General features: G+C 41.5%; 1 protein-coding gene across 5 annotated transcripts in view; it reads right to left on the minus strand.

The window, feature by feature from the left end:
- ARHGAP23 (Rho GTPase activating protein 23) overlaps positions 1 to 18,373 on the minus strand; it is a 252,063-nt gene that overhangs the window by 164,562 nt on the left and 69,128 nt on the right. For 4 of the 5 annotated variants that reach the window (XM_070727662.1, XM_070727659.1, XM_070727661.1 and 1 more), the window contains exon 1: positions 11,714 to 11,796. The exons of the other annotated variant lie outside the window; for it this stretch is intronic. In XM_070727662.1, the coding sequence (XP_070583763.1) occupies positions 11,714 to 11,767 (54 nt within the window). In that variant the 5' untranslated portion in view covers positions 11,768 to 11,796. Of the gene's footprint in view, positions 1 to 11,713; positions 11,797 to 18,373 lie in introns of those variants that run through there. 5 annotated transcript variants of the gene reach the window in all.

The following is an 18,373-nucleotide window of genomic DNA, read 5'->3' on the forward strand; positions in this document are numbered from 1 at the left end:
AAACTGAGTAGTAATTCCTTTGTTGCTGAAGGCTTGTAAACAAGGAAGTTTTAAAAGGGCAATAATGGCTTGGCTCTTTCCCCAGCCAGCCTGCCATTCTTTACTCACAGCTATTTTCTTTAATCCTGGTTTATTACCCGTTCACGGCAAAATCAAATTAAAGGAAGACAAATGATTTTCAAAATCTAAAGCAGTAAATCAACCATTTTCTTAAGGAGTTTATTTTAAAAAAAAAACACCCTCATTTTTATGCAATTTCCAACTACCCTTCTAAGGTACCACTGAGCTCCAAACTGTGAAATATTCTGCTTCATTCCAAATCAATAACACTCCACACAACACCAGTCCAGAAAAAAAAGATGCTCAAAAAGCTGATGCGTATTAAAGCTTCTATATACCAAAGGAAGTTCTAGCATTAATTCAGCATAGGTAGTCCTCATTTAGTAACTACTACTGGGACTGGAAACTTGGTTGTTAAATCAAACAGTCACTAAGTGATTCTAAGCAATTCTGCTTATACTTTGCTTTGCTTTACAGAACTGTAAACTTTGTAAATAGACCTGGTTGGTTGTAAAGTTACTTTTTATAACTGCTGTAACTGTAAATACAGTAGTTGCAAAACAAGGCAGTTAGTAACAACAAATACACTCTACATGTTAGACCTACTCTTTTCATTCTCTACATCAACGACCTCTGTGATCATATCACAAGCAACTCTGTTCTTTTCGCCAACGATGTAAAACTCTTCAACACCACGGACAACACATCTACTCTCCAAAAAGACCTCGACTTTGTCTCAGATTGGTGTAACACCTGGCAACTTCAAATATCAACCAGCAAATGCTCTACCCTCCACATCGGCAAAAAGAACCCGGAACTCATATATAAACTGAATAAACAAAATCTCACAGCCAACCCCCATCAGTAAAAGACCTTGGAATACTAATATCAAATGATCTAAGTGCCAAAGCCCACTGCAACAATATCGCCAAAAAGGCTTCTAGAATTGTCAACCTGATCCTACGTAGCTTCTGCTCCGGCAATCTCACACTACTCACCAGAGCTTACAAAACTTTCGCCAGACCCATCCTCAAATACAGCTCATCTATCTAGAACCCACACCGCATTTTGGACATCAACACCCTTGAAAATGTCCAACGATACTTCACCAGAAGAGCCCTTCACTCCACCACTCAAAACAAAATACCCTACGAAACTAGACTTACAATCCTGGGTCTAGAAAGCCTAGAACTACGACGTCTTAAACATGATCTAAGTATTGTCCACAAGATCACATGCTGCAACATCCTGCTTGTCAACAACTACTTCAGCTTCAACCGCAATAACACAAGAGCACGCAACAGGTTCAAACTTAATATTAACCACTCCAAACTTGACTGTAAAAAATATGACTTTCGCAATCGAGTTGTCGAAGTGTGGAATTCATTACCGGACTCCGTGATGTCAACTCACAACCCCCCAAATTTTTCCCTTAGACTATCCACGATTGACCGTGTGCCTTCTGTCTCCTTTCCAATTATCTCTCCTATATTTTATATATCTTTTCTCCCATTTATATATCCTTTCCTCTACTCTTCATTGACGTATTCTATTCTCTATTCTCTTTCTTCTATCCTTTCCCTGATATTTATACTACTACATGTTTTTATTTTCCTTACCTTTCAATTTGTATTGGACAAAATAAATAAATAAATAAACAAACAAACAAACAAACAAACAAATAATGCTAGACATGATTCATATAAAAATAGATCAGATATAAATAATATCCATGTGTGCAGGTGGGTTAGTAAAACTGTTCACATATATTTTTGTTGAAATTGTTTGGAAACTATAAGCATTCTGATACAAGTACTGCCTTAGTCATGAAAGTAAGCTTCATGCTGCTGTAGATATAGTGTATATATATATATATATATACACACACACACTGTCAGTGACAATGGATTGATTGTATATCATTAAGTTATTGTTGACTCTTGTCAATCTGTTTTGACTTAGTCTTTCAGGTCCTTTAATGCAGGGGTCCCCAACCACCGGGCCGCGGACCAGTACCGGGCTGCGGGGCATGTTGCACCGGTCCGTGGAGTCAGCAGCTGCCGGCCCTCATGCCGCCACCCCCTCCCTCCAGCGCTTCGCCTCCCGCCGGGCAAGAGGCCTCGGGAGGCAGGTTCTGCCGGCCACAGGATGATGGATGGGACAGAGGGGCGGGAAGGACCGAGAGGCTCAAGCCTCTTTTGGCTTCTGCCACGGGGCGCTTTTGCGTTTTTGGCTGGGGGGAGGCAGGAGGGCCAGCCTGACCCCCTCTCTCCAGCGCTTAGCTCCCGCTGGGCAAGAGGGCTTGGGAGGCAGGTTCTGCCGGCCACAGGACGATGGCGGGAAAGTGGGGCGGGGAGGACCAGCACCCCCCATGCTTAATCCCGCCCCCAACCACGCCCCTTTCCGCCCCCACTGGGCCATAGAAAAATTGTCTTGCTGAAACTGGTTCCTGGTGGAAAAAACGTTGGTGACCACTGCTTTAATGGATACCCATTCACCACTGTACATGAAACTATCCACCCTACTGATAGATGCCATCTTTTTTTCTTTTCTTCTACCTTTCCTAGCATTACTCTTTTCCAAAAGCTAGGTCTTCGCATTATGTATCCAAAGTACGTGATTTGAACCTATAATATTTATGAGTTCCATAAAAATAAAATAAATGTACATTCTTTTTATGATTCATTGAGGAAGACTTCTCTAAAAGTTTATTTGGTTTCTATGCTACTCAATTATGACCAACTTTGAATAACCTATAGATCTCAGAAACAATATGATTAAAACAAAAGATAACAATATAGGCCATCAGGTCTGTTGAAGGAGTATGTTACAGGCCCTGTCTGTCAGAGAGTTCCACCTGATAGGACCCAGGAGATGAGCCTTTTCTGAACATTCCTTCCATGTTGAGGCAACAATGCTACCAACCTTCTGGAAAGCTTTTAAATATTCCTAGCAGCCTTGGGTACTCATGGGAACATGGAGCCTGAAATATAGTTATACTGTGTTTAGGATGTTCCCTATTCTCCTACAGTCTCAATTCTACTTAAGTTTAATTGTTTTTAATAGTTGTTTGTATTTGTTTTGACTGTCTATTGTAGTATGTTGCCTAGAGTCACATCTGTGAGTTGGGTAGCTATGTAATTTGCCAAATAAATAAATTCACAATGCAATAAATACACTCAAGCACCAAGAAACTAGTGTAACGCAATCACTATCTAGGATGGACTAAGATGATTTTCCCTCCCCTTCGCTCACAAATTTTGTTAAAAGAGTCTTAGAGGTTCTGTGAAATCCATATTAACTTATTACAAAATGACCCAGCAGGAGACATAAAATTTTATGCAGAAATGTTAGAAATAGAGATAGAGAATTATAAGAAGTTGATGGGAATATTTAAAGATAAAGACGTGAAAGTAGAAAGGAGCATAAACAAATGGTGGGGAAATGAATATAACATACAGTTGCTGAAGCACCCCTATCAGCCCCACAAGCCCCACCAAAGGCCTTGGACCTGCTTCTCACCCCACTGGGCTCCAGACCCTTCTCCTCACTTACCTTTTGAGGATCTCTAGAGCTTGAATTAGGGAAAGAAGGCAGGCTGCTGCATTTTTGGGCTGCATGGCAGAATCCTGTACAGGCAGCCATTTTCAAAGTGCTCACAGTTCAATGCTGCTGTGCAGAAAATGGCTACTGCTTCTAGAATCGTCTTATGCAGCTGAGGATAACTCAAGAAATTTCCTAACTTGGGAAGTTCAGGAGATGTTCAAACTTAAGGTAAGTGTACAATGGCAGATGAGTAAGGAGGGAGTATATGGGCCTAATGTAGGAAGCAGGGATCAAAGTGTTGGAGTATAGGTGCTCCTTGGGAAGCCTGATGCTAGGCCTCTCAGGGCCTTCCCTCAGGGCACTCTATGATTTTGCTTAACAACCCGTGGGTCATTTAATAACTGTATTAGGAAGAGCAGTGATGGTGGGAAGGGAGCATCAGTGAGGCAATTAAGTGGGTGCTTCACTTAATGGCAATTACAATTTTCAACCATATTGAGTAGGCTCCATTAAGGTCCTGACCTGAAGACTATCTGTAAAATTAGTATAGGCAGGGAGGGAGGGAGGGAGGAAGAGAGAGAGAGAGAGAGAGCTCAAAAAAACAAAGGGAACACTCAAATAACACATCCTAGATCTGAATGAATGAAATATTCTCATTGAACACTTTGTTCTGTACAAAGTTGAATGTGCACAACAGCATGTGAAATTGATTGCCAAACAGTGTTGCTTCCTAAGTGAACAGTTTGATTTCACAGAAGTTTGATTTAATTGGAGTTATATTGTGTTGTTTAAGTGTTCCCTTTATTTTTTTGAGCAGTGTAGAGATAGATAGAGATTTTTTTTAAAAATATAAAATTAAGTACAGTATTATGTGCAAGAGACATGGATTATGAAAAGTGCCCACTTTTCCCCCAGCACAGAAAGTATCTTCCTAAGATTATGCAGTTCTAGTCTTTGACCTTTCTTATGAAGGTCTGGGCCTTCTTCCTGGGTTCTCTTTCTTCACTGCCTCAGTGCTTATTTGATACTCTCGGAGTTTGCCAGTGTCCTCTTTAAGTGCCTGCCTGCTTTTCTACCTCTCTCCCACCCCCCACTTCTTGATGTCATCTCTCCTTGGCTCAGAACTTGGCTTCCACTTGACCCCTGCCCTTAGAATGAACTGCCTGTAGATATGTGCCCCACACGGCACCATCCAACTCCACGCTAAATTCTACTGAGAGCAGCATTTCTGCATCTGATTACAGCTTTGAGCTGACACTGTTACTCCTTGGTCTTATAAACAGTCTTAAGAAGAAGTCGTGGTTGGAGAAAGGAAAGAAGCATGCAGAACTGCTCTAATTTGAATCCAGCCAGATGGACCACAACCCCAGATCATAACTTCCCCATCAGCACTTGGAAAGTAACAGGGAGACTGGACATGTGCCTGACTGCAAATTATGGAGATCGAGATAGGATTTGTACAATTGTGAAAATGCTGCTAAAGAAAGAATTGAACAGTTTGAGGAAAGTTTGTTGGTAGAATTGTTGGTTTGGGGGAAAGGTAAGGGTGAAGAAGGGAGAACAGGAGGATGTTTTAGGCTCAAGCAGCATAAACCCAAGAATGACACAAGATAACTCAAGTGCTGAACCTTTGAAATTGGAGCCCTTCTTTCTATGTTTATTGTCCATGCCCATCCATGGACATTTGTTAAGCCATGGATATTAGCCAGTACTATGTTCTCATACAGAAGGAAAACATCTAGTAAAAGCAAGGTGGGAAATGGTTATGGACAAAATAAAGTTTTTGAATGATGCATAAATTATTTTTATGACTAATTCAAGAACCCAGCTGCTTAAAAATATAGAAGCCGTTCTAAACTAGCTTATTTGACTGAAAACCTAAAAAGAAAGCCCAACTGGTCTGACCTGTATATGTAACTCTACATACTCTTACTTTCCCCAAATGATATCTGATTTGGAACTGAGGTGACTGACTTGGCTCCCTAGGAAAACAGCCTGTGTAGGTTCGCCTTCTTCTTCCTGGATGGCAGATCCCTCGGCTCAGAGAATGCAGCCTAGGACAAAAGTCTAACCCTCTCTGAGCCTGCCTGTCAATGTCTCTTTTCTGTGTCTGGCTGGCCCCCAGGTCATTCTCCATGTGCATTTTGTCTGCTCTGCAGTTTGCCTCCTATTGTCAATGGACTCAGCAGCCCTCAGGAAGAGACAGCGGATGTGGATGCACTGCAAACCAAGCACACAGATTAAAACTTTGCAAGAGTGGCCTCTTGTTCATTCATTCATACTGAATGACCAAAGTTCCTGATAACAGGAAACAAAAGATCAGCAGAGGAAGTAGGAATGCAATGCAAAGTGCAGAAGGTTTCTGTACCCACATACACGCTTTTCCTTCCACATTACGTCTAAAGCCGAGTTCCACTGTTGCTTTTGTTATATAACTGTCAACTATGCTAACAGCAATAATAATTAATAGTTCTGATTTACACAAGTAGATGAACATACATTGCACTCCTCAAATTAATACAAGCATTTTTTTTCTTCCCAGTGTTTTCCTAGAAATACAGGATCTGTTTTTTTCTGATCAATTGAATGTTGATTCACTGGTTGCAACATTGGTTGACATCAGGCTTGGGCAACTAACTTGTTGTCCAAGCCTGATGTTATGGACTGAGAAAGAATTGTGGGCCCAAAGTTATCCAGACTAGACTTTCATGCCACATCTCAAACTAAGAATTATTTGAACACTGCAGATTTGACACTCCTAGTCAGGAACATTTTTTTAAAAACTTTCCACAAAAAAATTCCAAATAATAAACAAATATCAATTCATTAGCATGCTACTCTGATTTAAGACTTTTATGGGCCATAACAGACAATAATGAGAATCTCCTTTTTCTCCAGAAGTTCAAGGTAATCCATATAGCATCCCCCTCTTCAATTTTTCCCAAAATAAAAACCTTGTGAAATAGGTTGGGTCAAGAGATAGGGACTGGCTTCAACTTCAATGGCTAAGGGTTAGAATTATTTAGTGGCTCATTTATTTAGTTATAAAATCAATGTCTTGCTTTTAATACAGGAAGACAAGATAATACCACCTCACTTTCTCCTCCTTATAACAATTGTTGAGATGAGGATTGGGCTGAGAATAGATTAGAACTTGGTCTCTCCATTACCAATCCAGTATCTATCTACTTATCTATTTTACCACCTGACTCACTTATCTTCAGCATGTAGTCAGCTCAAATTCTGAAAAAAGTGTCCTGTTCTTCTACATGGAAGGACATGGGCAGGAAAAAAGAAGAGATGACAAGTGTGAGAGAGAAACTAGTTCACTTTTGGTTCTATATCTATAAGTCACCTGATCCATTTTCAACTACATTCAACCAATATGCTACAAGGTTTACATATAATCACATTTTCCTTAATCATGAATTAATATGCTGATCTTGAACTATCTCTTAATTGGAATAACTAGGAGAAGTGTAGTGAACCTTTCAATGTTTCTGAATAATTTATGAACACATTACCACTTGATGTCTGAGGCAATTTCTCTCTATATCAATCAACAGCCACTGTCAAATCAAACTTGCATATATTGTAAGAGGCAATTCTCACATTAAGTAAATTTTTGAGTCAATTATTCCAAAAAATAATCCCACTTAATTTACTTTAAAGCCCCAGATTGGATGACCATCTGTACTTTTAAACATCTTATCTCTATTCAATATACTCTCAGTATTGAATAGGTGTTGGATGCAAATACTACAAATATCAGGGAAAACATGTATATGCAAAAGATATGTCATGACTATACAAAACTCATATAACCTAAATCATTGGATAATATAAAAATTTCATTGGAATATTTTACACAAACAAACCTTCAGACTTACTTTCTTTCCATCTTAAAGGTAAGCTTTCTTAAGTCTTCAAAAGCTCCTTCTTGATTGTTTTAAGAGTATGAGTTCTTAGTTGTTTCTATTTCTGCAAAACTTTCTACTGATGAATGAAAAATATTTTCTGGCCCAAATGGGAATTATGTTTTAAATATTTTTTTTAAAAAAATAATTTATTGGATTTGTATGCCATCCCTCTCCGTAGACTCGGGGCGGCTAACAACAATGATAAAAACAACATGTAACAATCAAATAATAAAACAACTAAAAATCCTTATAACCAAACATACACACAAACATACCATGCATAACTTGTAATGGCCTAGGGGGAAGGACTATCTCAACTCCCCCATGCCTGGCGGTACAAGTGAGTCTTGAGTAGTTTACGAAAGACAGGGAGGGTGAGGGCAGTTCTAATCTCCGGGGGGAGTTGGTTCCAGAGGGCTGGGGCCGCCACAGTGAAGGCTCTTCCCCTGGGGCCCGCCAAACAACATTGTTTAGTCAATGGGACCCGGAGAAGGCCAACTCTGTGGGACCTTATCGGTCGCTGGGATTCGTGCGGTAGCAGGCGGTTCCAAAGGTAATCTGGTCCAATGCCATGTAGGGCTTTAAAGGTCATGACCAACACTTTGAATTTTGACCGGAAACTGATCGGCAGCCAATGTAAGCCACGGAGTGTTGAAGAAACGTGGGCGAATCTTGGAAGCCCCACGATGGCTCTCGCGGCTGCGTTCTGCACGATCTGAAGTTTCCGAACACTTTTCAAAGGTAGCTCCATGTAGAGAGTGTTGCAGTAATCGAACCTCGAGGTGATTAAGGCATGAGTGACCGTGAGCAATGACTCCCTGTCCAAATAAGGCCTCAACTGGTGCACCAAGCGAACCTGGGCAAACGCCCTCCTCGCCACAGCCGAAAGATGATGTTCCAATGTCAGCTGTAGATCGAGGAGGACGCCCAAGTTGCGAACCCTCTCTGAGGGGGTCAGTAGTTTCCCCCCCCCCCCAGGGTAATGGATGGACAGATGGAATTGTCCTTGGGAGGCAAGACCCACAGCCACTCTGTCTTGTCTGGGTTGAGTTTGAGTTTTAGTCAGATGCTTAAATTAAACTAAAATTGAACTCTAAATTAAACTCTTAAAATTGCAAGTTTACAAGGGTAGTCCTTGCTTAATAACTGGTCACTTAATAATTAGAGCTACAACAGATCTTCCAAGATCTATTTAAAAACCTGTTCCAGGATTCTGATAGCTCCTGCCCTGTAATCACATGACTGCATTTTGGGCACTTGGAAACTGTTCTGTCTGGGTCCCCCCAGACGCCAACACCAACCAAAAAGAGTAGCCAGACACACTGGTAAAAAGCAAAGGCAGTTTATATAATTCAAAGTAAACACAGGTAACAAAAACTGTTCTTACAGACAGGAACACTATGAAGCTTCACAGAGGTTTCACAAAGGCCAGGCAATAAAACAGGATTCTTGCTGGCAAAAACAACGCTGGAGATAATAAAACCCACGCCTCCCCCAAGTCTTCCAAACTTCTAGGCCACAAGCCAAGATCAGAGACGCCGAGAATCGAAGCAAGGTCACAGGACTCCCAATTGATAACTCTCCACAAGACTGTAAGGGCGGGCCTGCCTTTTCAACCCTGCTGAGGAGAACCACACCCAAACCCAGCTGTTGCCAATTCCGGGATGGAAATACCTTTCTAATTGGCCCCATCTTTGAGCTGCTCGTCGCTGCCTCATGTCTATTATAGCCTGTGCATCTTCATCCAATGAATCTAGGCTACTAGCTGGGGAGAGCCCCCCTGGGGGGGGGTCTCAGGCTGCTCTCCCTCCTCCTCTTCCTGACGTTCCTCTCCCCCGTCTGCCTGGTCCTCCCCCTCCTGTTCACTGTCCTCCTCCTCTGGGCATGGATCCGGCAGAGATCCAGCCGGTCCCTGAGGAGCCTCAGGCTGAATCACAACAGAAACCAGCTCACTTTTAAGGCAGATTGCAGCATTCCACAGTTATTTAATGTGATTTCCAGCCTTTAGGGTCAGTTTTCAGCAAGCAATACTCATAGGAATGCATGGACTCATTTTACAACTTCTGTGTTTGCTTGAAAACGGTAATAAAATCTTAAAATTGGTTTAGTTATGTGGATGCCTCAACTTATGACCACTCGTCATGAATTGTAAGTGAAGGATTATCTGTATGTGGTATCCATCCTACTATATTTTACAATCATTATTGCTTGCAAGCTTGGCCATTGACAACATATTGTCAGAACCCTAGTGTTCTTTAGATTCATTAACTTGCCTTATACTCTGGATCTAATCCATATTATTACATAGATGGAAAACAAACTTTTGTTATACTAGCTCGCTTGTCTGCTTCAGGAGGCAAGATTAACAGAAAAAACGTAACCAGGAAAAGAATTGAGAATTTCCAAAAGATGAACAACAGGCCTTCTACTAAAGAGTTAATCCTGACAGAAATCAGAGATGCTAATTCTCAATACCTATCCTGTCTGGTATACATTTATCAAATAGCTACAGTATATTAATTAATGTAAATTAATCAAATGACAGCATAAATGGATTGAATGCATTAATCAATATACAAATGGTTAAACTAAAAGGTAAAAATAAGATAATAGGTGTAGCAACTCATGGTCAATCCCAGCTCTTGATTAGAAGCAAGAAAAGAATCATTATGTTTTAATATAGAGTCAAATACCTGGAGACTCAGTGACATTTACACACATGCAACAATTACATGAAGAAAAACAATCCAGTTTCTTGAAATGTTTACAGCTTCTCCATACCTTCCAAACTTAGTAAAAGCAAATTTAAAACTCAGAAAATATTACCCTATTGAATATATTATGCAAATTGAAAGATATACAGGTTTTCTAAATTTACATAATGGTCACAGGTTGAAAAACTCAGTTTTTGCCTAGATAGTAAGTTAAGTTGCCCAGGAACAAGTCTAACAAATACAGAAAATTGCAAAATGTACATCCAAATCTTTACTCAGCTATAAAACTCCTTAACTCATTTTGAGCTAGTAATTGTTCAAAGCTACTTCCTAGGGACCTAGGAAACAATAAATGAAATACATTCCCATCCCATATCTAATAATTATCCCATGATGTCCTTGATAGAAAAATTAAAATAAATTAACCAGGAAAAATATACATGTAATATTAAGGGTAAGATAAAAACTTCATGTTTGTGAAAGACTTGTAACCACTTTCCCCAAATTCAAGTCCAATCTATAGCCTCACAAAACAAAAAGCAGAACACAATTTTTATCAGTTCAAGAAACCAATAAGTTAAGTTCCCTTTACGTCATTGCTATGTTAAGTACGTATTCCCTTGTTGTAGATCATGGAAACGAAGGCTATGAGCTATCATTTATTCCTTGCCTGCCATCAGACTCCTTGAAATCTATGCAAATCAGCAGCTTGCCCATCTAGTATGCACAAAGTTGTCTTGATTTTCATCCCCCCTTCCCATACAGGAATCCACTTTTTTTCCTAATGTGTGGTTTTGTCTTGTGTTTTGCCCTCCCTTCCTACTAAGTATCTTATAGAAATCAAAACACAGCAATCATTTCATAAGCAAACACAAAAGCAACCAACACACCAGTAAATAAATACAAGCAGTAGAAGCACTGGATACTTGTTTTAAAGATGCTACATTTGGCCACCCTCAGCATTAGTCAGTGGTTTACACATAAACAAATCAGGATCACGTGTTCACATATATGCTCCGGGGAAATAGATTCAATGTGAGAAGGGAACATTTCAGTTCTCATTTCTAAAATGAAGATGCCAGATCTCAAGCTTGGTTGAAAGTTAAGTTTTTAATCATCAAACTGCCAGCTCAATTTTCAGAAGTATAGACAGTGATTGTATATTAGTGAGAAATCACAAGCCACATCTCTAATTATTTTCCAGATCTTAAATATTATAGTATTGAGAAGAAAGTAGTATCAGTGCTGGGAGGGGGGGGTGTCAGATCAATAATGCATTCTACCAGAGTCAATAACTGCTATAAGGCAAATAATTTTACATGATTGTTTTTGGTCATTTTTCTAATTAAGAGAACATAAAACTACATTACAATTATTCCTATTTTTGCAGATGGAAAAAGCAAGTCTCAGAAGGAAATAATTTGCTCAAAGTATACAGACACCCTAAAAGACAGGGCAACGTTCCCCTCTCACCGTCAGCTTCCTGGCCCTCCTGGGTCGTGCCTGGCATTTCTGCCAGGCCATCATTGCTCCAGCACGCCGCCATCGTCTCTCCCAACATTCAGCATCGTTGTTCCGCAAACTTGTCAGCCAGATGCATCGGGGTTCCGGCAAACTACAATCTACTCCAACAGCTTGCTCAAAATGCCATCCATTCCCTGTTCGTGCCACACTCCACACTGCTTTGCTTACCACTGAAATGCCCCGTTGTGATGAGGCAGGAAAGTGTGAAGATCTCTGTTGCCTGCTACTACAGGGAGCTGGATCTCCCCGGCTTCTACCTTCTTCTACCATTCCACTCTGAAGCAAAGAAAATTTCTGATCCAGAAGCAACAATATCAAAAGGGACAGAACCAGCTGATCAGAGCAAACTTGGAGGCTTCAATAGCTTTTTTCCCAAAAGCCAGGTTGTTCTGGTTTCATTGAGATTCTCTGGTCAGTAAAACACAGCTTTCTTTCTCCCTTACTGTTCTGAGTTTCAGCATAAAGTCTGTTTGCTCATTTGTTTCTCTTCTCTCCTATTCAAAAAGTTGTTCTTGCTGTCTCAAGTCTTTTGTCTTGCATATCAAACGTTGATTTCCAAGTCCAGGCACGCCAGATATCTGTAGGCACATACACTCAAATGAACATGTCAACTGGCCTTGGAATAACACGTTCCCCTTCCTAGAGAAGGTGGAAATAGAGAGGGAAAAGCCCCTAGGGCTGCACGCACAAAGCTAATTGCAAGGGGAGAAGTGGAAGAGGAGGAGGAAGAGGTGTCGGCAACAGCATAGCAAAATCTACCCGATGAGAATGAGATGGATGCAAATCAGAGAGACTGGGTTGGGACTTGACAGCTAGGCAGGCAGAAAGAGAATAGAGCTTTACTCCTTCACACAGACAGTCCTGCAGCTGCTGTGAACTATCAGACCATCTCTGCCCCACCCCGCCTCTCAGTGACCCAGCCCACTCCAGCTGACACCATCTCAGCGCCCAGGCTGAGCTGGGCTACTGGGGGAGGGGGGAGAAGAAGGGAAATAGTTAAGTACATTTTGCTAAGGTTACACTCTCCTTAATCCTTCGCATTTTCCCCAAAATACAGAATGTATACACAATTTCCTTTCTTCTCAAACTTGTTTGAAAAGAGCTGGAAGAATTAAAAGGGACCTAGTTTTCTTTTAGTCAAAAAATTCCAAAGTGTGAACATAGGGGAGACTCCAGATTGTTTCCTTATATAAAAAGATGTGACCTATGCTAAACATAAAATTGTTTTATATATAATTCTTAAAAAGAACCCCAAGGAAAGAAGGAACTGTTGAACTAGAATATTTTAGACACCACAATAAATGATGTTTGTTATGTTTATTCACATGATATCATCAGCAGAATTTTGACTTTTTCCTTATGATTATCTGATATATCAAACTATTTATATCAGGCTGAGGCAAGCCTGACCAGAGAATTTTGGGAGTTAAAGTTCATGCATCTCAAAGTTTGCCAATATTGAGAAACACTAATCGAGACATCTAGTAATTCAGCTTGCATATTTGGTCCTGATTGCCTATAAATTTACTCAAGGTAAGCTGCTTTCATCATCTATTTAAGATAAAGAACAGTGAGAGTCTTCTAAAACTTGCATTACTTTAAAGAGGATGTGATATAGATCTTGGATCCCATCAAAACCAGAAAATATCCAGAAGTTGAACCAACTACTAATGTAAAAACCAGAGCATGTAATTATTCAATAAAGTACATGGATGAATGTTTCTGCCTAATTATATAATCCCTTTTTCCAGATAACTCTTTTTTAAAAGCTGTCGTGTTGTCTTGTCCACAATCTTTTTTTTCTTTTTCTTTCTGGATCTTCTTCATTTATCTTACTCTCCTATCTACTTTTCAACCTCTCTTTCTCAATTAACATTCCATTTATTCAATTCTGATTCTCCTCCACTTTCCACATTCATACCGAAAATTTTTGAAATCAGTTGGCATTTAATTTTAGCTATGGCAAGAGTGAAGCAAAGGATATTCTAAAGTATGAATAAAATAGAGCAGCCATTCCAGTAGTAAGGAAATTCCTTCTGTGTTTTGCAAGAAGGTGATAATGGATGTTACAAAAAAGTATGGCGAATTCTGGAAACAAAATGGTGGGGACAATTTTGGTAGTACCGTATCTGGACATCCCACTCTCACTTCTCATATTTCAACAGACACACCCCCGTCCCAGTTAAAAACAGTGTTCCCCAAGGTAGTGTACTGGGACCAACGCTCTTCATTCTCTACATCAGAGGTCCCCAACCTTTTTTGCACCAGGGACCGGCATTAAGCTAGACCAGTTTTCCATGGCCCGGTGGGGGGGGGGGGCGCTTTGGTCATATGGGGGTGGGGTTCATTTCCTTCATTTCCTCTTTCTCTCATTCCCTCTTTCTATCCTTTCTATCTCTCACTCTTTCCTTCTCTCCCTCCCTTTCTCTCTCTTTCCTTTCTCTCATTCCCTCTTTCTATCCTTTCTATCTCTCACTCTTTCCTTCTCTCTCTCCCTTTCTCTCTCTTTCCTTTCTCTCATTCCCTCTTTCTATCCTTTCTATCTCTCACTCTTTCCTTCTCTCCCTCCCTTTCTCTCTCTTTCCTTTCTCTCATTCCCTCTTTCTATCCTTTCTATCTCTCACTCTTTCCTTCTCTCTCTCCCTTTCTCTCTCTTTCCTTTCTCTCATTCCCTCTTTCTATCCTTTCTATCTCTCACTCTTTCCTTCTCTCCCTCCCTTTCTCTCTTTCCTTTCTCTCATTCCCTCTTTCTATCCTTTCTATCGCTCACTCTTTCCTTCTCTCCCTCCCTTTCTCTCTCTTTCCTTTCTCTCATTCCCTCTTTCTATCCTTTCTATCTCTCACTCTTTCCTTCTCTCTCTCCCTTTCTCTCTCTTTCCTTTCTCTCATTCACTCTTTGTCTCCTGGGGCTGCCTGCGCCTGCCCTGCACCCCCCACCGCGGAGGGAAAGCATTTGGTATCGGCACCGCCAACCCCCCCTCCACGAGCAGCAAAAGCCTAAGCGGCGGGGTGCGCCCTTTGCATTTCGGCATTGGCGCTCTCCCCTCCACGAGCAGCAAAAGCCTCAGCGATGGAGCAGAAAGGCAAACGACGCGATCAGTCGCTGAGGCTTTTGCTGCTCCTGGAGGAGAGAGCGCCAATGCCGAAATGCAAAGGGCGCACCCCGCCGCTTAGGCTTTTGCTGCTCCTGGAGGGGGGGAGGATTTAATCCTCCCCGCCCCCCCCGGCAGCCAAACCTCGCTGAGGCTTTGGAGTTCGGGCGATCCGACGGAGTTCCCGCTCCCACCAATGCTCTGCAGCCGCGCCAGAGCCACCGCCACGAGAAAGCTTTCCAAGACCCATCAACGTCCCGCTGGAAGCTGCCCTCCCGCCAGCCGCGCCGCCCCGGAGCCCCGAAGGCTCGCAGCAGAGGGAGTCAAAGCGGCGCGCGGCAGCCACAACAAGCCCGCACTTCTTGCGCGATGGGAGCGCGAGGACGACCGCAGGCGCGACCCGGGCAGCCTTTCGACCGACTCGCTTTCGCCGCGCCCGGATAGCGGCGGCGTCTCCTGGGGCTGCCTGCGCCTGCCCTGCACCCCCCACCGCGGAGGGAAAGCATTGCCGAAATGCACCCCGCCGCTTAGGCTTTTGCTGCTCCTGGAGGGGGGGAGGATTTAATCCTCCCCGCCCCCCCGGCAGCCAAAGCTAGCTGTCAGCGGCGCCGCGGACCGGCTGAAAAACCCCAACGGCCCGGTCCTGGTCCGCGGACCGGCGGTTGGGGACCTCTGCTCTACATCAATGACCTTTGCGATTACATCACAAGCAACTGTGTCCTCTTCGCCGATGATGTAAAACTCTTCAACACCACCGATAACACAACTACTGTCCAAAAAGATCTTGACGCTGTTTCTGAGTGGTCTAACACATGGCAACTCCAAATCTCAACTAGCAATGCTCTGTCCTACACATTGGGAAGAAGAATCTGAACTCCAAATATGAACTGAATAATCAAATTATCACAGATAATCCCCACTCGGTTAAAGACCTTGGTATACTAATAACAAAAGATTTAAGTGCCAAAGCCCACTGCAACAATATAGCCAAGGCTTCAAGAGTTGTAAACCTAATCCTACGTAGCTTCTGCTCTGGCAATCTCACACTACTTACCAGAGCTTACAAAACTTTTGACAGACCCATCCTCGAATACAGCTCATCTGTTTGGAACCCATATCGCATCTCAGACATTAACACCCTTGAAAATGTCCAAAGATACTTCACCAGAAGAGCCCTTCACTCCTCCACTCGAAATAGAATACCCTATGAGACTAGACTTTCAATCCTGGGCCTAGAAAGTTTAGAACTAAGACGCCTTAAACAAGATCTAAGTATTGCCCACAAGATCATATGCTGCAACGTCCTGCCTGTCGGCGACTACTTCAGCTTCAACCACAACAACACAAGAGCACACAACAGATTTAAACTTAATATTAACCGCTCCAAACTTGACTGTAAAAAATATGACTTCAGTAACCGAGTTGTCGAAGCGTGGAACACATTACCGGACTCCATAGTGTCATCCCCAAACCCCCAACACTTTACCTTTAGATTATCTACGGTTGACCTATCCACATTCCTAAGAGGTCAGTAAGGGGCGAGAACAAGTGCACTAGAGTGCCTTCCGTCCCCTGTCCTATTGCTCTCCTATATCTCCTATACCTTTCCTCTATTCCTATATCTCTTCTTCTATTCTTTCATTGATATATTCTATTCCTATATCTTCTTTTCTATTATTTCTTAGATATATTTTACTATGAGTATCTCCTCTATAACCTTCACCATGTATTTTACTATGTGTATATTGATATATACCCACTAAAACCCTCATTGTGTATTGGACAAAATAAATAAATAAATAAATAAATAAATAAATAAATAAATAAATAAATAAATAAATAAATTTTAAAAAAGGACTTAATGTGGTCCATATGGCCAGGTTAATACAGAGACGGATAGAAGGACAGACCTGTTTATCTTAGTTGCACTGGTGGAAAGCATGGGATAACAGTTGGAGTATATCCCAAGAATTCTGGGAGTTACTATCCCAACTATGAGCTATGGTGTTGTAGTTAGCATATAGTGTTCATATTCCATTGGCATAACCAGTTTAGAAAGCAGTAGATGAATCACACAAACCAGAAGTTATTCATAAGCATGCAAAGGAGGCATTTAAATATTACTGTGGGTTGATTTAGGATTTAGCTGTTTTCTTCAGCAACCGCATTGTTGTAACATCAACATCAGCACTGCTACTGCAAGTATGGAATCCCCCCACCCACAATAGCTTATGGTTTATCAAGTTCAATCATCTTCATGATTGTCCTAAGATCTCTCTATTTTGGCTTCTATAAAGGGAAGGAAACCTAGGAATTCTATTGAATCCATTTGCTTCCGAATTTTCATGGCTTATTTTAAGTAATGAATAATTTCCAGCCAAATGAGGTACAGTGTTCCCTCGATTTTTGCATGGGATGCGTTCCGAGACTGCCGGCGAAAGTCGAATTTCCGCGAAGTAGAGATGCGGAAGTAAATACACCATTTTTGGCTATGGACAGTATCACAAGCCATCCCTTAATACTTTAAACCCCTAAATCACCATTTCCCATTCCCTTAACAACCATTTACTCATCATTATTACTCACGGTGGTACTCACCGTTGAATAAGACACTTAGTGATCCTGATATTTATAAACATAATTATTTATTAACAATATTTTTTTTTTTGTTATTTATTTGCAAAAACTTAGTTTGGCGATGACGTATGATGTCAACAGGCAGGAAAAAACGTGGTATAGAAAAAACCTGCGAAGTATTTTTTAATTAGTATTTTTTGAAAAACCGTGGTATAGGCTATTCGTGAAGTTCGAACCCGCGAAAATCCAGGGAACACTGTACTTGAAATCTTCATATCATGCGCTTTTCTAAATCACTGTTATCCATCGTCAAGATTCCCAAAATGGAGCAGACTAAAACCTCTAAGTAAACTGTCACAATATTAAATATGTTTTCCAGCATTCAATAAAAAGACTCAATGTTTTTGAGAATTATTGTTTATTATTTATTTTATTTATTTATTACTTAGATTTGTATGCCGCCCCTCTCCGAAGACTCGGGGCGGCTCACAACATGTAGAAACAAATCATAAGCAATCAGACAAATTTAAAATATTTAAATATTTAAAAAACCCATATACTAACAGTCATACACACAGACATACCATGCATAAATTAAACGTGCCCAGGGGGAGATGTTTCAGTTCCCCCATGCCTGACGGCAAAGGTGGGTTTTAAGGAGTTTACGGAAGGCAGGAAGAGTAGGGGCAGTTCTAATCTCCGGGGGGAGTTGGTTCCAGAGGGCCGGGGCCGCCACAGAGAAGGCTCTTCCCCTGGGGCCCGCCAACCGACATTGTTTAGTTGACGGGACCCGGAGAAGGCCCACTCTGTGGGACCTAATCGGTCTCTGGGATTCGTGCGGCAGGAGGCGGTCTCGGAGATATTCTGGTCCAATGCCATGAAGGGCTTTAAAGGTCATAACCAACACTTTGAATTGTGACCGGAAATTGATCGGCAGCCA

This window comes from Erythrolamprus reginae, chromosome Z, assembly GCF_031021105.1.
Source record: "Erythrolamprus reginae isolate rEryReg1 chromosome Z, rEryReg1.hap1, whole genome shotgun sequence".
In the NCBI taxonomy this organism is placed as follows: Eukaryota; Metazoa; Chordata; class Lepidosauria; order Squamata; family Dipsadidae; genus Erythrolamprus; species Erythrolamprus reginae.